Below are 20,525 nucleotides of genomic sequence, written 5' to 3'. Positions count from 1 at the left end.
AGCTCTGAAATTATGGTACCTGGCTCCTCCATGCTGCCTGTCCCATATGCTGTGCTTAACTAAATCATGTGACATGGAAATTCACATCTCAAAAAAATTCGTATTTTGGGTCCCTTTTGGAAACCGAGGGTCTAGTCTAGATATTTAAATGGTGAAAATTTTCTTCTCATCTAGGACTTCAACTAGAAGTCAATACACTGGTGCTCTGTGCCCAGGTTGAGCACACAACAGTGGTCCTTGATGATCCTTCTGGACTGCTTTAAAGAGGTGTTAGGAATATAAAGGGAAGAGCTATTTTTGTGTGACTTGGAGGAATGTGATGCTGATTTCAGGCTAGCCACAAGGCAACTCCACTAGGAGCCAAGCCCAAGGCAGGCTTTGATATGCTAATGAACCAACCCCAATATGGCACTGATATGTTATTGAACCAGCCCTAATAGTTGTGAACACTGATGGTACAAAACTTACAGGCCCAATAGAATAAAACAACAACTGGACATTTGGAGGGGACCCTAGGAGAGCAAGGCCAGACTCCCCAAGGTGTGGCACCTCACGCCGTCTCTGAGATGATACCCATCCACAAGGGGACTTTGAGACTAGCCACCCACCTTGTGTCTCTTGCTTCAGTGACCATGAGTTTTTGGTATATTGCTTAGTTCACACATGCCCACTGTCAGTGCTAGCCTCTGCTGACACTCTCCAGGACCTTTTGCGACTTCCAACAGTGCCATCCTCCTAGCCTGCCACAGCTGAAGGACCTCGCGGGTGGTGAACGTGGGTTGAGCCTGCAAGCTCCTGAATCAATCTTACCAGAGAGGATTCCCCAGCGGAACCCTGTAGCATTATCTGCCTGAGACCATTCCCCTCTCAGTGAGATGTCTGTTTACCTAAGATTACCTTAGCTTTTATAATAGTGTCGTATTGAAAGGAATGTTTGTGGAACTAAACTGAGTATTTTTGAAAAGCAAATCTCACGTGGACATCCTAATTGCGGGGGGCGGAGGGTATGGGGGGGTAGGATCGGGGGCACTCACAGACCATTGGCCATACTGTCCACAGGAGGAAAGAAAGATTTCTTGATTCAACATATCTTGCTACTTTACCCAGGAGAAGAGTTAGTCATACAGCCTGAGGTCCTTCTTCGGGTACAAAGTACAGATATGATGAATGATAACTAAATTACTGAAAACAATTATTTTTATCAGGACCATTACCATCCCCACCAGGACTTAGACCTTGAGTTAGCATTTTCCAAGTCATTAAGAAACATAGGTAGCACCTGTGTATTTTCCTTTACCATTCACAAGTTAATTGTCTCTCAGAAGACATGCTCTGACAGCTTTAAGGTGGTGTTTTGAGTAAGAATCCTCTCTCCTGTCATATAAAATGAAGAGCTGAGTCATCACTTAACTTTGCATTCTGTGCACTTCCATCATAAGGACAGGAGATTTTTTTTTTTTTTAAGTTATGACTGTTGTTGGTTTTTTATTTATTTTTTATTTTAACTCTTTGTTCTTTGGCTCTTTTGGGAGCCCGCCACCCAGCTCCCAAATAAATCACACCTGGAGATGTATTCTTTCTTATGAATGCCTGGCCTTAGCTTGGCTTATTTCTAGCCAGCTTTTCTTAAATTATCCCATCTATCTTTTGCCTCTGGGGCTTTTATCTTTCTCTAATTCTGTCTATCTTTTCTTTCTTTCTTACTCCATGACTGGTTGTGTAGCTGGGTGGCTGTCCTCCTCCTCTCCTTCTCCTTCTCTTGCTCCTTGCTCGCCCAGATTTCTCCCTCTATTTATCCTCTCTGCCTGGCAGCCCCGCCTATCCTTTCTCCTGCCTTGCTATTGGCCATTCAGCTCTTTAATAGACCAATCAGGTGTTTTAGATAGGCACAGTAACACAGCTTTACAGAGTTAAACAAATGCAACGTAAAATAATTCAACACATCTTTGCATCATTAAAACAACTATTCCACAGCATAAACAAATGCAACACATCTTAAAATAATATCCCACAACATATGATTTCATTTTTTAAAGTTTTCATTAACATGGCCAGTTTTGTCAAAGTTTCTAGCCAGACGCTAAATAAATACTGGCTCATAAAGGAATCTGCACTCAAGGTGACAATCCAGAGTCTTCTATGAAATGATTAGGCAATAAACACATCCACTTCTAGTTTAAAATGGTTAAATGAACATTCATGCATATTTGTGCTCTTCAAAAAGCCTCTCACTAACATGGCAGGAAAGGGATGTTTTAAAGGCATGAAAACACACGACAGTAAATACAGCAGCGGACATGCCAGCCAGTAGTTGAATGGTGTACTGAGTTAGGGCAGAATGGGAAGCGGAAACGTTATAGTCGGCAACCAGCCATTTACGGTGCAGGATTTTAAAGTCCCAAGCACGTCTGCAAAGAGGATGAGGGATTAAACTGGAATGGGGATCAACTGAAAGTCCATGCAGAGTGCACAGACCCAAAGGACTTCCGTGATATGCAGTGTGTGAGTGACCTTCTATCCTGAAGGGAGTAGGGAGTATTGGGGGGGGGGGGGCAGGGAGGAATCGGAACCCCTGACACTGGAAAATAGAGGGTGAAAGAAAAGAAATAGAAGTGGCAGCTATTGAATGCTAAGGCCTCGATCCTCTTTGCGTAGGACCCAGTATGGTTGGTATATACTTCTATGTTCACTCAGACAAGATTTTGGAAATTGTTTCTAGAGAGGTGAGTCTTAGTTAAAATGCTTTTAGATGATTGTGTACACAGTCAAGTTAGTTAAAATGCTTTTAGATGATTGTGTACACAGTCAAGTTTCCGGCCCTAATAACCCTGCACTTTGGCTCATCAGGAAGCCAGTCTTAACCACATAGCCAGGGCCTTCCACCAGCTTTCTGGATAGTCTCTCTTTCATAGAAAGCCAAGTCATGGAATATAAGACTCCTGGGGAAGGTTCCAACTTGAAAAACAAAGGCCCAAGCTAACAAGTGCAAACCAAAAGGAACTCAGAAAATAGATGATACAGAAAGAAAGAAAAAAAAAAAAAGCCCACTACCAAAACAAAACTTGATGTAATTAACCAGATAGAAAACAAGGCATTTCATACATTCTAAGGACAAATGTAAAGGATTGTATCTCTAACCAGGAGCCGGGCAGGGCACACTTGTTTCTTTTATAGCAGTCATGTAAGAGAAGGGTAAGGAGTGAGGAGAAGAGGTAGCAGTTACAGAAGAGCTACAGCTCCTGGCCTAAGCCTGAGAGGTTCCGTAACATCTCCTGATACCATCTCCCTGGGAACCAAGCCTAACACACGAAACTTGAGTCTCGGTAGTGCCATGCACACTACGTCCAAACCACAACAGAGGGTTAACATTACCTAAGCTGAGGTGCTAAATTAGGAAGGGGGGGGGAGTGGCTTGGGCTGTGCTATTCCTGACAGAATGACAAGGGTATGTAAAAACAGTTTACACAGATAGCAGCGCTGTGATGGCTAAGCAAGGCCAGGTCTGACTAGAAGAGTACACGGTGCACGCCCCTTACCAGTGTTTCTCTCTCATCTCTCCCCACCCCGTGTAAGTCTACTTGAGGCAGAATGGAGATCTGCTTCTTGGGATGCAAGACCATAAATTGAGGCAAATACATTACAGATGGGATGACTGGAACATCGAGAAAGAGTCCAGCGGCTCAACAATCTTGAATATTTACACAAATGACCTAAATAATCATCTTTGCCAGAGAACAAATTCTGCTGGGGTAGAGAAAGAATGAGAACAGCTGGGTGACTTCAGCGCCCTTTGCACCCCTTTTGAGAATCTGACATTTTTCACAGGTTTATTTAGTCTATGTCTTGACAGATCATGTGACCCTGGGCAGGTCCCCTTGATTCTCTGAATTGTTCATGTCTGACATTGTCATTACTCACTGTCAATGATTGATTGAGTATTAACGGAAGTTAAAGTACCAGATGTTTGACTCATTTCTTTTAGTCCTCAACATTACGAGGTCAGTATTACGATCATGTGTGGGAAGCCAGCTCCCACCTTTTAAAGGGTTCCTATGAGGAGGAGAGAGGAATAAGAAACTCGTCGATAGAAAGATAGCAGAGATAAGACAGACAGAAACACAGGATAGCTTCGGGAGGACCTGGGTCAAAATCCACTGGCCCCTTCTGTCTCTTCAAAAGGGCTTTTTATAACAATGCCAAGAGGCAGGGCAAAAGACCTCCCCCTTGTCATCAAAGCACACCGCACAGCCAAGTGCAGACCCTTCCAAACACCTGGGAACCACACACGTGGTCAAATCATTCCCTTATGCAGCCCTGCTGGGTAAAGCAAGCTCAGATTCTCGGACCCTGAGTAAGGGCTTGCTAGGTCTCTACAATCATACAGGCCTATTTTATACCCCGAGGTTGTTTTACAGAGTGGCTGACAGTGGGCCACACAGAAGGCAAAGGAACAGCAGTGTCAGTGATAGGGCCTGCGTGCGTCTGAATCTCAGAACTGCCCACTCTGCCCCTGTGCTACACTGCCTTTTATCATGGGTGTGTGTGTGTGTGCGTGTGTGTGTGTGTGTGTGTGTGTGTGTGTGTGTGTGTGTGCACGTGTGTGCCAGTGCACACTCACCTGCACACATGAGCACACACACCCACACCCACACACTCATTCCTTCCCTCCCCCCACAGGCTCGAATTTTCTTGCCCTTTCTCTTTCTCTGCTTTGGCAGCAACAATTCACTGGAGTCTCATAAAACCAGGCCCTGTCAAAGAAACATTTGCTCACGAGGTCAACCTTACACTCCCACTTGGCTGGAGACTCTTCCCTCACGCACACCAGGAGCAGGCTGAAGCCGTTCTGCCAGGGGGACACATTACATTTTATTGGCTCCGCTAACCAATTAGTGCTGCACCTGAACTTAGTAAGAAATGAACAAATTAAACCCTGACTGCTGTAGCACACTGATACCTCAATTAGTGAATTCTTGGTAAATAAAACTCCTAATTGAAAACAGCCTAGATGTCTATTAGCTGATGAATGGATAATGAAATGGCATATTATTTAAACAAGGACATATTATTCAGCTGTTAAGTAAAACAGAATTATGAAATTTGCAGGAAAATGGATGGAGCTAGAAACAATCACCCTGAGCGAGGTAACCCAGACCTAGAAAGACAAACACTGCATTTCCTCTTAAATGCGGATGTTAGCTTTAGCGATGTGTGTTTCATTCAGAATGTCCACAGGGGTTAGGTAGCTAATAAGGGACCAGGAAGGAAAAAGGGGTTTTCCAAGAAAGGGAAAGTAGAGTGTTAGAAAGGGATAGACGGAAAATTAGGAGGGTGAAATGGTGTGTGTGTGTGTGTGTGTGTGTGTGTGTGTGTGTGTGTGTGTGTGTGTAAGGGTAAGGAAAGGAGGGAGGAACAACTAACACTAAAGGCCTTTTGAAAAGCCAGATGGAAACCTACTACTGTAGAAGTTCCCTAAAATAGATACATATATAAATGGAATTTAAATGACGTTACCATATAATGGAGGAGACGATGCCTCAACTAGATATCATATGCTACCAAATACAACCTGCACTACAGGAATGGGTTACATCTTTTGAGTTGTTGGGCAACGTAGTCCTACAGAGTCCTCCAAATGCCACAGGCCATTGCTGATGCTATTGGGTTGCCCTCCACCACCTGAGAGTAGGACCCTACTCCTGCGGACACACATTCACGGAGACATTGAGCATCACCCCTACTGACCAGCATTCATAGTGTTGAAAGGCATTACACACACTACTGTAGAAGAAAAGCAGTCATCGATCCCATCTAACTATGAACCCCCTTTGAGCGACGACAGCAACCTGCCTACAAGATACACCCACTGGGGCAATAGTGGCACAAATGTTATGGGAGAATGAGGCCAAGAACCAGAGGTTAGACAGGTCATGGGCCAGAGGGGAAACCTACTACAATTATTCTGCTAAATCAGTGGTTCTCGACCTTCCTAATACCGCAACCCCTTAAATACAGTTCCTCATGTTGTGGTGATCCCCCCCTCATCGTAAAATTATTTTCATTGCAACTTCATAACTGTAATTTTGCTATTGTTATGAATCATAATGTAAATGTCTGATGTGCAGGATGTCTGATATGGAACCCCTGTGAATGGGTTCTTTGACCTTGTGCATTCACACACACACACACACACACACACACACACACACATGTATGTTTGTTTTGTTTTTATTTCTTCCTTTTTTAGAAAAGAGAAAGACTATGAAATGAGAGCATGAGTTGTGGTGGCGGCGGTCTGAGAGGAGCTGGGGAAACGGAGAGACTATGACTCAAATATACTGTATGAAAATGTAAAAAGTAATTACAAAAGTAAAAACTCCTCTATAAGAAATAGGGTGTGCTAGATGCAATCTGCAATTGGCATCCACTTGCAAAGGAAAAATTAGCTTTCACCTAGGAGTCTCACTGGATATATTAATCACAATTAAGAGCAGGCCTCATGCCCAGCAGTAGATTTCCAACACAAAATGAACTCTATGGTATTTTTGCAGACCTTTTGTCTCATATTGCTTTTGTTTGGGCTTTTTTTTTTTCTTTTTGTCTTATCGTCTTTTGCTTGTATATTATGGTTTCCAACTTTGTGGTTTTTTTGGGGGTGTGTGTGTCTGTGTCTTGTGCTTTTCCTTTCTTTTTATTTTGGTTGTTGCTGTTGTCTTTGTTTGCCTGTTTGTTTTCTAAAAAGAGAAAGGGTGTGGAGTTGGGTGGGCGGGGAGGATGGGGAGGAGTTGCAGAAGGGGAATCCATGATCAGAATATGTATGAACATTTTTGTCTTGGGAGTTTTTTTTTTTTTTTTTTTGAAAAACACTAGCCATGCCAAGCATGCGTCCTAGTTTGCTTTCTTTTTTTATAATTAATTTTCTTTTATTTTACATACCAGTTTCCCCTCCCTCCTCTCATCCTGTTCCTTCCCCCACCTCCCTTCTACCCACCCCCATCCCTTTCTTCAGAAACAAGAAGTAGGGTGTGCTCAACTGTTTTCATTAATTTACTTAATTTCACTTAATTTACAGTGCAGAACAGCCTAGATTTGCAGCTGTGTGACAAAAAAAGAAAAAAAGAAAAAGAAAAAAAGAAAACTCAGCTCAAAGGCTTGTTGTTGTTGGACATTTTAAGATACATGAGGAAATACTGTAGGCTTCTGGGAATGCATATAGAAGGTTCCTTGGAGGGAGGAACTGAAAGACCCCGTAGACCAAAACGTACTCTCTTGTGACCTTGTGAGCTGGGAGACTTCCTAGAAGGGAGAGGAGAGGTGGAGCGGCCTGAGACCTTCAGACTCAAAGCTGTTTATGTGGTTTCAGTTTCTTAACTTCCCTGAATCCCAGTGGCCTCCCTCACCTACAAGAAGAAGGGCAGTATCTGGCTGATGGGTTGGTAGACTTGTCTTTCAGGAAATTGTAATATCCTCTTCCACATTTACACCTGCTCCTGGTCCTGTTGATTCTACGGCATGGCTTCGAGGCCTCCCTCTGAGTTTCTGTTTGCTCTCTCCTTGGTTACCCACCCCCTTAAGACGGTGTCTCTCCTGGCTCTAGCACCATCTCCGACATTTCAATCTCATGCTGTGCATTTTCACTTAGACACCCGGCTAATGCATTTTATACTTAACCAGCAGAAAGCCCAATTAGTTATTTCTTCCCTCAATTGTCTCCAGGTTTTGGGATAACAGTCCTTTTAAAGCTATCCCTTCACCTTACACATGCTCACATTACTGAATCACCTTTAGGATTGTTCAGCTTCTGCTCAGTTGTTAAACTCTGTGGACTCCTTCAAAATGTCTTTGGTCTGAGCAAGGAAGGAAACCCAAGGGTTTAAAATAATTGCGTGGTTTTCTTTTTTAAGAGTCACGGGTCTATTTCCCTATTGTAGATTCATTATTTTAAAAACTGAAATTAAGGCACTTGCGTTCCCCAGTGTTAACTTTCTGGTGTGCCTCTGGAGTCACTCCATTTCCAGGATCTGCGCACAACTTCCAAATTAGCTGGTGCTTTCCTGTGAAAACTCAACAGTCTGCTGATGACACACCGGCTCCTCGACTCTCTTTCTAGCCTGTTTCTCAATCCTAGTGGCACCTGGCCCTTTCTTGACCACTTGCTCAACCATTCTTCCTTCTTTCTTATCCTTTGCCCCATCACACTGACACTCACTAGTCCGGTTTGGTAGGACCAGTGGGTCTTTAGTCTGCTCTATCCACGTGCCTTCCTGAACTCCAGACCACTTATTTTGCTGTTGCATACCCAGAGCATTCATCATATGAACAGATTATGGATTCTTGGAAGGAAATATTAACGCTTCCGAGTTGGTCTTTTCTACCTGGGCAAGAGCTATGCGTTCTCATCCCTACAAAATCATAGACTTATTTTTACGTATCTTTATGTTCCCTGACCTCATTACATAAATGTGTCATTTGGGAATTGGAGATCTCTATAGGGATTATAAATTGTTCCCAGACATTTTGAAATCGATGTGGAATGAGATGTTGGAAGACACATGGCTACCTTTCAGAGTGCAGAATAAAGACAAGGAATTTGTGTTCACACAAAGCCCTAGGTTCCAAAACTTCTCTTTGAATACCTAAGTCACTGTGCTCTATGCAGAACCAATCTTTGAGGGTTGTCCATTCCAGAGAATGGGCTGGGGAGATAGCTTAGTCCGTAGAATACTTGCTTACAAGCAGGAGGACCCGAGTTCGATCTCCAGGACCTATGTAAACATGCCAGCTGTGCTAGTGCTCATCTGTAATCCCAGCACCAGGGAGGCAGAGACAGGTGTGTCCCTGGGGCTCACTGGCCAGCCAGTCTACCCCAGTCAATAAGCCCCAGGTTCTAGTGAGAGACCCTGTTTCAAAAGAGGTACACAAGAGTACCCAAGGATGACACCTGAGGCTGTCCTCTGTCCCCCACCCCCTCACGGGGACATATGCACACACGAACACAAATGTGCATGCACACACACACACACACGTTTTAGAATCAAGTTAGATTTGCATTCTAATCTGATCACTTCTTAACTGTACAGATTTTGGTAGAAATAACCTTTTTGTTCTCTCATCTGTGAAATATTGACAGCTTTCCCACTTCCTGAAGTTGTGCTGGTAAAATGGTAATGGTACATGTACAAAGCACCTGGAATACAGCAAATCTGGGCCAGCAGTTAAAATAAAATACTCTAAGTTATACATTTGAGGGTTTTGTTCTTTTCGTAGTAATGCTCACATTTTTATGCATGTCTTTCTTTTTAAATTAAGTAAGTAAATCATGTGATATTTGTAATTCTTTCCCTCCAGAGTGTTGTAATTATTTTGGGTGGTGACAAGCATTACTTAGGGATCCACCCATTATTCCTTCTACTCGTTTCTTTGGAAAGAACTTATTACCGAGACAAAGTACTTTAGCACGTGCATGCTCAAGAGTATTTGGTGTTGCTAAGCTGGGTGATGAAGATAGTTTTGGACCCTTTGCTGAGCCCACTGTTCTAGATATCAAGCTACGGTGCTCATTCAACACACATTTAGAGAATTCTTTCAAAGTTTTCTCTGTTTTTTTTTTTTTTTTTTTTTTTTTTGGTTTTTCGAGACAAGGTTTCTCTGTGTAAGCTTTGCGCCTTTCCTGGAACTCACTCTGTAGCCCAGGCTGGCCTCGAACTCACGGAGATCCGCCTGCCTCTGCCTCCCGAGTGCTGGGATTAAACTCTAGGATTTTTTGTTTTTGAGAAATGGTTCCATTATACAGGCCACGTTAAGTTGGAACTTTGAAGCCCAGGCTAGCCTTGAGCCCCAAACCTCTTGCCCAACCTTCCAAGTTTACAGGCATGAGTCACTAGGGTGTGATGTAAACTCCAGAATGCTTTAAATACTGTTAGATGTCAATGAGCGCCTATAGGAGACCCTTTCCTATAATCCCTGCATTGGGCAACACAGTGTTTGGCTAACTAAGGAAGCATGAATCAGAGGAAACACTTGCTGGAAACAAGATTCCTCTTCAAAAGCTCACACTAACCTGCAAGGAACCACGAGTAAACTTTAGGAAAGATTATTAGCGTAGGGTGTAACAAACACTCTCACAGCTGGTCCACCATCAAAAGAGAATTTCAGGTGAAGGATTTCACCAGGCAGGTAGATCAGCTATGGGAATAGATAATGCAGGCTAAGACTCCGCTGACCAGACCCACATACACAATTAAAGGGAAACACTTTGGGGCTCTTTACATGAGGACCTGCAACTTACCTTCCTCTCCCTCTCTCTCTCTCCCTCTCTCTGTGCTTTTGTCAGAGACTCACTGAGGTACTGTGGCTGCCCCGATGGTAACCACATGGATCTGGGGCTTCACAAACCGGGTTGCACAGTGATACACCTAAAATAATCTTAATTCCCAGTGCTGTTCTCAAAGATGTGCAGCTTGTCCTGGGCACGGCTTCACCCTCTGGATTTTTTTTTTTTTTCAGTGCTCCCATGTGACCCCAATGTGTGGATCGCTTTGTGTATCATTGGCTATTCTTCACAGCACGAAACAAATCTTTGTCTTAGGGTCTACTACTTACTTCTAAATATCATTTTATAGCAGGACTAAATCCTAATTCAAGGAGGGTCCTTGGTACATAACCAGAACCAGGACTAAGAAAGCAACTCCTTACCCAGACAAGATCTAAAAAAAACCATCAGTCAAGCTCCCTAGACCTCTGTGTGTTGTTTGTTACAGGGTGCTGGCAGGCTGGCCTCCAGCTCCCTATTAGCTAGCCTAAGCTCGTTTTCTTGGATCACCTCCTATTTTCCGTGCTGACACCATGGAGAGACCTAGAAGACAACATACTTGGTCACCGGTTCCCACCCTCCATTTGACATCTTCCAGCTGAAGCCACAAAGGTCCTGGGGTGTGCCCTGTTTCTCAGCTCCCACTGGCCCAGGAATTCCACCGCGCCTACCCCTCGCTTTGCCAGCACTCAGCAGGCGGGAGTTGGAGTTGGGGGAGTTTGGGAGTCTGGGTGGCTTTTTGATATTCCTGAGTGCTGACTCAGGAGCGAAGCGCCCTCCTTCAGAAGGCATACAGTTAGTTGCCCTGCAGACGTAACTCAACAGCAGGCCCACCCCGACCGCTGCTGGGTCCCCAGGGTGACAAATGCTGGCCCGCCCACGCCACGGAGGGAACGCCCTGTGCACGCGGGCCGCCCCACCCCAAATGACGAGAGCCCCGCCCCGCCCCGTCCCGCCCCGCCCATCCCCGCCGCAGCCGCTCAATTAACCGGGGCGCGAAACCGCTCCAGCGGCAGCCGGACGCCCTCTCCTCTCTCTCTCTCTCTTCTACCTGGGGCTATGGGCCGCGCACGCGCGCCGGGGACCCGGTCACCACCGCCGCCGCCGCTGCCGCCGGGGCGGCTGCTGCTGCTGCTGCTGCTGTCATCGCTGCTGCTGTCCCCGACCGTGCGGGGTGAGTGGCCCGGCGCTGGGCTGGAGCTGCTGCGAGGACGGAGAGGCGGCCGGCCAGGCGCGCGCATGCTCATCAGGCATTGTTACCCATACCCGGGGGGGTGAGGGTGGGGGCCGGCGGCCAGGTGCCGGAGGCCTGCGGGACGGATGGGTGCGGAGTGCTGGGCTGTCTGGGCTGGGCTGGATCCTGCGACCCGAGACCGAGGGAAAGCCAAGAGGGAGGGTCGAGGGCGAATCTGCAACCCTGCTCCTGGTTCCTTTATTCTAAGGCGGAGGCCAGAGGGCTGTCCACCTGCGCCCCTGAGAGTCCAGTTGCCAGCAGCGCCCTGCGCCACGCACTTGGGTGTCGCCACGCACTTGGGTGTCGGAACTTGCGCCCAGCCGCGGTGTCGGCGTGGATGTCGAGTACCTTCTGAACCTCTTCTTCTAAACTTCTCTTTAGGGGGAGGGAACGCTTCCACACAACGTTCATTTTGTGTTGTGTCGATAAGAGCCTAGGCGTTTGCAAGTTCCTGTTGGAAAGGTTCAGCATCGGGGAGGAAGTAAAGAGCCATTGCTGCTCTCCTTAGTCCAGGTCTGGGGAAAGGAAATCACCCAGCTGCCTGGAGGTGTCTGCTTTACATCTGCTCTTCTCTTCCTAGGCGACTGCGGCCTACCTCCAGAAATACCTAACGCCACGCCAGAACTGGGTGGGCAAACCAGTTTTTCCGAGCAAAGCAGTGTGGTATATTCATGTAATAAAGGTTTTCAGAAAATTCCAGACAAGCAAGACACGGTGTTGTGTCTTGAAAATGGTCAATGGTCTCCCATCGAAGCATTCTGTAATAGTAAGTTCTTCATTTCTTTGTAGAAGTGTTAGGGGACTGTGTGTCTTGTGGAGGTTATTTTTACACCTCTTTGGAGTGACTGGTAATTGATAGTTTTCTAGCATTATTAAACCCCAGAGTATACATGTTGGCAGTTCACACTCCAGCTAATTGAAGGCGGTACTTCCTATAGCAGGCCCTGCTTCTTCATTAAGAGTTTTCCTTTCTGTTGTACAGGCTAATAGAGAAAATAAATGATAGATCCTGTTTAGGGAGTAAATTATATGTGAATATATTTGGCAAGTACCTTGAGACACAGGTGATCTGCCTTCTTCAACTTCATTTTGTTAAGTAACAAATATAACTCTTGGGAGACATTTTAAGATTTTACTTAAAAAATCTGTTGTTCATATAGCCCTATGTTGGCTTTAAGATACAGTTTTTTAGGTTGATTCTGGCATATCTGAACACAATACAGAGATTCAGAACTAGATAGTGTGTCTGCCCACCTGGGTTCTCTAGTGTAACCTATTGCTTGTTCTTTTACTATAAACCTGTACAGCATGTTACTCTACTAAATACTATAGGCAGTTAAAGCACATTAGTCAGGGAGAAAGGGAGTGGCCCTGAGGCTTAAGGCATTCCTGTCTGCTACATAGGCTTTATATACACTGTACATGGAGGCTATGCTAATTTTCTTTAAAAAATAATAACCTAGCTTAGTTTACTTTTTGTTTGCCTGTATATTGCTCAGGCTGGCCTCAACTCATGGACTTAGAAAATCTACCTGCCTCAGCCTCTCAAGTATCTGGAATTATAAGCTGGGATACCTGGCCTTTTTTTTTTTTCTTAAATTTTTACACTCTAAAATAACAATAAAAATAGAAAGTATAATATGATAAACACATGGCCTGGCCACCTACACACTTATTACCAAACATTATCTACTCTATGTGATTTCATGTGCTATACCCTCATGATTTTCATGGACCGTGGTTGCTATCCCCAGCACTAGTACAAACATGTTCATAAGAAATTGCATTAGTATGGCTGCAGTGTTGCTAGGCAACAGGAATAGTTCTGCTCCATTACATACCTGCAGGAACCACATTTGTATGTGTGGCCCATCATGGATCAGACATATGGTGCGTGACTGACTACAGAAAAGTACCGTGAAGACTTGATTGCTGCCTTTGAGTAACCTGAGTCGGGGGAAACTACAGTGGATCCAGAATCATTCAAAACTAACTTTTGAAACCACAAGGGAAATGGGCTTTACATTTGTATTTTCAACCCCCATTGAAGGCAGGAAACCCATAAGCCCAGACCACATGTTTTAGAGTTTGTAAATCTCCTACAGTATTGCTTCATCTAACCCTTCAAGCAGCCCCATGAATATGTAAGTGGGGACTCTTCTCAGTTTCAGAGTTGAAGAAATCTTCTACTAGAAGGTAAATAATACGCACAAGACTAGTACTTCTTATACCAAAGAGCCAGGCTTCGAGCCCGGGCCGCTTGACTGCTGAGTCACTGTTCCTTGCTCTATCCTTTGCCTCTCTGGAGTGTATTGTTGCAGCTGTTTACACTTGGTGCACACTTTATGTACACAATTCCTTCATCTGACTCCTTGTTATCAGGGGCTGTTGTAAGATTAAATGAGTAAGTGTGTGTAAAACATTTACAAATATTCAGTAAATACAAGGTATTATTCCTATTATTGTTAACATTTATATGTGGAAACTTAACAGACACCAAGTAACTGAGAAATGCAGGTGAATACACCTGATATACTGCAAATACCACAGTAATACACATGTATAGTGTATAATATATGTGTATATATATTATACATACATATTATATATATTTATATATATATATATATATATATAAATGAATATATAAAGATGGAAAGATCCCTCCCCAAAAATAAGTAAATAGTTAAATGAAAAGGAGGTGGTTTAACTACCAGATATTACCAGATGTCAACTTATTTTATAATCTGTTATTACTTTTTCTGTCTCTTTGTTAATTCTTTTAGAAAGCTGTGATGCTCCAACAAGGCTGTTTTTTGCATCCCTAAAAAAGGAATATAACAACTTGAATTATTTCCCGATTGGTACCACTGTGGAATATGAATGTCGGCCAGGATTTCAAAGAAAACCTTCACTATCAGGCATATCAACTTGCCTTGAGAATTTAGAATGGTCCAAAGTTGCTGAATTTTGTAAAAGTGAGTATAATTTGAATAAGTAATTCCAATCATCTGTATTTGTGGAAATCTCTCTTCCATTTGTGCTAGAAATATATGCATGTATATGTGTATAATATATGTATATATATATTATACATACATATATGTTTGTGCTGGAAATATATATACATATATATCTATTATGTATATATATATATATATATATATATATATATATATATATATATATATATATATATATATATATATATATATATAAAAGAATGATTCTTCAAAGAATCTTGAGTATTTTGTTTCTTTTTTTTTTTTTTGAGGCAGGGTTTCTCTGTGTAGCTTTGTGCCTTTTCTGGAACTCACTCTATAGACCAAGCTGGCCTCGAACTCAAGAGATGCACCTGCCTCTGCCTCCTAAGTGCTAGGGTTAAAGGTGTGCGCCACCATGACCCAGCTGAGTGTTATTTTTTAATTAGACAAATGCTTACACAATAGAATACTTACAGATTTCGTGTTTACTTAATTTAAGGTTACCTAAACTGATGACGTACTCTAAGTATGTTGCTTTTTTGAAGCAACAAAACATTAATGTAAAATTTTAAAAAAATGTAAGGGTTAGAAATATCAATGGCTTAGAGAATGAATTTGTGTATATGTGCCTCATATTTAATTTTTTCTCACTTTCATAAGATATAATTAACAAGTAAAAATCATGTAAATTCAAGGTACACATTATTTCATAGTGAATATCTGTATTATTTGTGTGTGTATGTTTTTGATGCATGCGTTTATGTGCTAATGAGTAGGTATGAGTGTACATGTACATGGTGTATGTGTGTGTAGGGGATCAGAGGATAGCCTTGGGTGTCCTTAGGTGCCTTTGGCATGGAACTTCACTTCATAGACCATACTATCTTCTTCCTACACCCCCCACTCTGCGCCCTCACCCCAACTTCCAGGGTTCTGTCTCCCATATTGCCATTACTGGGAATATAGGTGTGTGCCACTGTGTCCAGCAGTTTACATGGGTTCTGGTGACCCAAACTCTGGTTCTCACACCTATAATAAGCAAGCACTTTATTAACTGAGACACTTCCCCAGGCCCTTATTATTCCTGTGTGTTTGTGTTTCTGTGTGCACATGTTTCTGTGTGTGTGTGTGTGTGTGCACGTGCACGCGTGCGCACGCATGTACTTGTAAACCTGTGCATATGGAGGCCAAAGAACAACCTTGGGTGCCATTCTTCAGGTTCTGTTCACCTTATAATTAGACAGGATCTTCCACTGGCCTGGGGCTTCTCAAGGAGGCTAGACTGGCTGGCCAGTGACCCCTAGGGCTCTGCATGTCTCTGCCTGCCTACTTCTGGGATGACAATACCATGCCCAGCTTTTTATGTGTGTCCTGGGGATCAAAGTCAGGTCCTCGCTCTGACATGGAAAACACGTGACCAGCCCAGCTTTCTCTCTACTTCCCTCCCCCATTTACATTTTACTTTTTAAGTTAAAATAAAACTAAGGTGTTTCAATATGGTATTTCCACACATCATTTCATTTTGCTTTGCTCTTATTCACTCAGGGGAGTGCCCTACCCATCGCCTCCTTGCTGACCCCTGATCCCAGGTCATCTTCGCTTTTTGATGTCATGTTAATGTAGCCCATTAATTTTCCTCATTTCCTCTCCCTTAAAACCTCCTCTTCCCCATGCACTTTCAACATAGTGTGTGTGTGTGTGTGTGTGTGTGTGTGTGTGTGTGTGTACACGCATGCGCGCGCACGTGATTATATGCACATATGATTACCATTACCGTCTTGATCCATTAACATATGCAGTACAGTTAGAATTGTGTTCTGTTTATTTTTTTGATCGTGTCTGGTAATTGAATGAAAACAATTGATATTCCTTTTTTTATTTTTTAGAAAAATCATGTCGTAATCCTGGAGAAATAAAAAATGGTCATATCAACATAGTAACGGACATATTATTTGGTTCAGAAATAAGCTTCTCATGCAACACAGGGTAAGTGTCATCACACTAAAAGCTCTATAGTTAATTAATGACAAAACAAATTAGGAGTTCAGTGGATACTGATAGATTTGTGACCTGCGTTCACTGGTTGGTACCAAAACAATCCCTCATAATGAGAGTGGGGGTGAACAGTAGTGATGCACATGTATGTAAATGTCAGAATGAAAGCTATTTTTTATATGCTATTGAAAAAAGTTAAAAAAAACATAATACCTCTTTCCTACAGAACCTTTGTCATGAGCATATTGTAGTTAAACTTAGTAATGTGGTCCAGGAAAAAAAGATTTTTATACTTCTAATGTCTCTAGATTATTTAGATTCCAATACATATATAATTCTAAATATGATTAGTGAAGAAACAATTGAAATATGTTGATGATGCAAAAGTAACAATCCTTAAAGTGTTAAAAATCAAACCAGTTTTAAACTGACTTAAATATTAATTTGCATCTGAGTTTTTCTGTGTGCAGACAAACTGTTAGGTCATGGGCTAAAACATGCCTAGTGTGAAAGTGTTCTAATAGAAAGTCCTTAGGGCTTTTTTAGTTTTTCAGGTAGAACAAGGAAATTCTGTAATTAAGTGCCATCAGCATCTCAGACAGTGGGAAACTTCTGTCCATTTTCTTTCTACTTCCAAGTTAGGTCACCGCCCTCCCTCCCCACTTCATAACCGAGAACTAGACAGTACTAAGTGGATTTAGTGGGTTTACGACAAGAGCACATGGAACTGGGGAGAAAGGGAGGGAGGGGAGGGAGGGGGTTAGAGGAGGAGTTGGAAAAGGGAGGAAGTGGGGGTGGATTTGATCAAAACATCTTATAGGCATGCATAAAGTTCGCAAAAAGTTTTCATAAAAACTAAATGAAACCAAATGCATTTCAAACTTTAAAACAGAAAAATAAATAGTAGCACTTTGCCGCTGCCTTTATTAAACAGAGATTGAGTTGGGTCAAGAGTTCACATTAGTGTAAACTCTTAGCCATGCTACACTGTGAACCCTTTAAATATAAATGCACTCTGTTGTTCATAAAGCCTGTTCTTTTAGAACCTAGCATAAAAGATTTCATCAAACATGATTTTAGAACGTTTTCTTCATTTATGTATTTTTCTATACAGTCAGCAAATGAAGCATTTTGCATGTCTGAAAGTCTTGCCATTTCAGTATCATTTCTGTGAACTAAATGATTTTCTTTTAAATTTCAATAGATCTGTTTATCAACTGTCATTTTTGTCTCCATCTTCTGGTAGAGTCAGTCTTTTAAAATGATGTTTTGGAGAATTGAAAAGACAAGACTTAAGTATCTGAATACAGTAGCCTTCCCTTCTCCTTTAGGTACAGGCTGGTTGGTTCAGCCTCTAGCTTCTGCTCTCTTTTGGGAAATACCGTTGACTGGAGTGACCCATTTCCCGTGTGCACAGGTATGTTTCCTTTTTAAAAATCGTAAGTCCCCACACTGTGGGGCCAAAGGATCAATGAACTCTATTATTTCTCATTTAAGAACTATCCACAGTCTATATTTGTGGTGCCCCAATTTTTCACTGTGTCTCTTTTATTGACAGACTTCTTAATTTATCAGCTATGGGAGGACTCTTAAAGCTGGCTCTTAGCAGTAATGTCCTTAACTCTAGAATACTTTAATTGAGAATTAAGAACTGACTTTGGTTTACATTATACTTGGTCATTTGCTGTCTAATCATTCTTTCTAATAATCAGAGAAGCAGGAGATCTCCCGGTTTTATGGAAGGCAGTATCCCTCAGAGTCTCCATGGTTGATTCCATTTTCTAAAATAAGTGTCGTTGGAAGGCATTTAATATAGGTCTTTTACTGCAAACATGTTCTTTCTCTAAGATCCAGTGTTGCCTACCTGCCTCTTTTTAGAGTAGGTTATCAGCTGAGAAATTACCCTGAAGGTTTTAAGGTAAGATGTTTTTATCATTTAAGGAATAAGGTTGTGTGATAAAGAAACCATTCTTATACTTGAGAATCTCAACTTCTGAAGGAGAAAACACAACATAGAAATAATATCATAAATGAATATATCCAGCCAAATTTAGGTCCGTTAGAGACATGGCTCCCTTTAAAAATGGAGAGAAGTAAAATGCATGCAGTTTATTTGTTTGTTTGTGTGCTAGACACCGATTCTTTGTCCTAATGTATGCTAAGGCCACTACGTCTCACTAAATCCTAGTCATGTTAAAATGTAGACTTTAGCCGGGCGGTGGTGGCGCACGCCTTTAATCCCAGCACTTGGGAGGCAGAGGCAGGCGGATCTCTGTGAGTTCGAGGCCATCCTGGTCTCCAAAGCGAGTTCCAGGAAAGGCGCAAAGCTACACAGGGAAACCCTGTCTCGAAAAAACCAAAAAAAAAAAAAAAAAAAAAAAAAAAAAAAAATGTAGACTTTATTCCATCTTTCATTCTTTTGATACTTAACTTCCAACTTCTTCAAGTGGCTTCTAAAAACCCTAATGTCAAAATTAATGCTAAGTCCATTTGTGTGTGTGTATGTGTGTGTGTGTGTGTGTGTGTGTGTGTGTGTTACTAGGAGGAGGAAAGTTGAAACGTCAGTCCTTTGTGGACTGACACTCTGGTAGCCAATGGGTGGAATCAGTTGATGTGAAAAAACTCATGGGAAGCCTGCTGTCAGGGAACCCACACCCGTCCCACGGGCCCACCCTGCTAAACCCACGATTTCTGTTTTCTTCTTAGGCCTATTTAAACATTTTAATCATTTCTACTCACGACCATGATTCTGTTCCCACTCATGGTAAAAGGTCTTGTAATGACACCAAAAGATGAGGCTGAAAGAAGAGCTGGGATACAGTTTGTTGGCCCAGGCAACCTGGCCTAAAGCCTGGGTAGGCGGTTTTCCCAGTCCGAAGCTAGTATTTTTACCAGGAGATGTTGCCTTTAGGTTCACAGAAAAGTGCCCATCAGGAATGTATCCTGGTGCAGAAGTGTTTGCAAAAGACCCGCTTCCTGTTTGTGCTGCACTAAGCAACAGAATGTTTTCTTTTTCCTCTTTATGGTGAACACCCTTGTTTTCTTGGCTCTCAGCGCCTTTCCATCAGCAGCTGCTGATAGCCACATTCCCCAGGAAAAATCCCTTGTACCTGAGCAATCCAGTGTTACGACCTCTTCCTGTAAACCCCAAGTGTGAGAATCTATTTTTGATTTCCACATTAACTTTTTGTTGTTTTGACATCACCAAAACAAAAAGTGGAAAGCGAATTCTTTTTATCCCCAAACATAATATTTTTGTTAATTATTTGAGAATTTCATACAGTGGAATTCCAATCACACTCACTTCCCATTTTTCTCAGGTCCACCCTCCCACCCCTGCAGTCTTCCCACCCCCCCAAAAGACCGAACATCAAGTCCAATTTGTGTTGCCCGTAGACTTGCTGGAGCATGATCAAACTCCCGGTGGCCAGCCCTTTCAAGAATACTGAGTCCTCTGAAGTGTAGCTCTTCACAGTTGATGGAAGGCGAATTGTTCGCTGGTGAGCTGCTTCTCTTCAAGTGTGCAGCCTTGCTTGGTACACATACGAGTGAGGGTGCCCTGGTCTCCAGTGTGGCTCTGATCACAGAGGAAAATGACTGAGGGATGATGGGCACATTCAAGGATCGACTTCAGTTACACACCAACACAGGGGGGGTCTTGACTCTGAATTAAGCCTCACTCTCAGGAGATCCACGTTTTCCTTTCTCCCTGTGGTTGCTTCATTTTTTTTAAAAATTAAATTCAGTTGACTGATGTTACCTGCTCACCTTTAATCAATGCTTCTCTCCTATGACTGTCTCCTTGGACCCCTGACATCTGCTCACCTTTAATCAATGCTTCTCTCCTATGACTGTCTTCTCGGACCCCTGACATCTGCTCACCTTTAATCAATGCTTCTCTCCTATGACTGTCTCCTTGGACCCCTGACATCTGCTCACCTTTAATCAGTGCTTCTCTCCTATGACTGTCTCCTTGGACCCCTGACATCTGCTCACCTTT

At 42.8% G+C, this 20,525-nt stretch overlaps 1 protein-coding gene and 1 long non-coding RNA gene across 3 annotated transcripts in view; one reads left to right on the top strand and one right to left on the bottom strand.

Annotated features, from left to right (window-relative positions):
* Positions 1–11,477, bottom strand: part of LOC128109644 (uncharacterized) — a 69,468-nt gene extending 57,991 nt beyond the window's left edge. Inside the window, exon 1 of the long non-coding RNA XR_008217877.1 lies at positions 11,364–11,477. This is a non-coding gene — a long non-coding RNA (uncharacterized LOC128109644). The remainder of the gene's footprint in view (positions 1–11,363) is intronic.
* Cd55 (CD55 molecule (Cromer blood group)) overlaps positions 11,277–20,525 on the top strand; it is a 29,304-nt gene continuing 20,055 nt past the window's right edge. For both annotated transcript variants that reach the window (XM_052736831.1, XM_052736829.1), the window contains exons 1-5: positions 11,277–11,486; positions 12,127–12,312; positions 14,333–14,524; positions 16,417–16,516; positions 17,857–17,942. In XM_052736831.1, coding sequence (XP_052592791.1) covers positions 11,372–11,486; positions 12,127–12,312; positions 14,333–14,524; positions 16,417–16,516; positions 17,857–17,942 — 679 coding nt within the window. In that variant the 5' untranslated portion in view covers positions 11,277–11,371. The remainder of the gene's footprint in view (positions 11,487–12,126; positions 12,313–14,332; positions 14,525–16,416; positions 16,517–17,856; positions 17,943–20,525) is intronic.

Source organism: Peromyscus californicus, unplaced genomic scaffold (assembly GCF_007827085.1).
Source record: "Peromyscus californicus insignis strain IS unplaced genomic scaffold, ASM782708v3 Scaffold_14__1_contigs__length_90479793_seg_2, whole genome shotgun sequence".
Classification (NCBI taxonomy): domain Eukaryota; kingdom Metazoa; phylum Chordata; class Mammalia; order Rodentia; family Cricetidae; genus Peromyscus; species Peromyscus californicus.
Note: the sequence above shows the minus strand (reverse complement) of the source record. Positions and strands in the feature narration are given on the sequence as shown.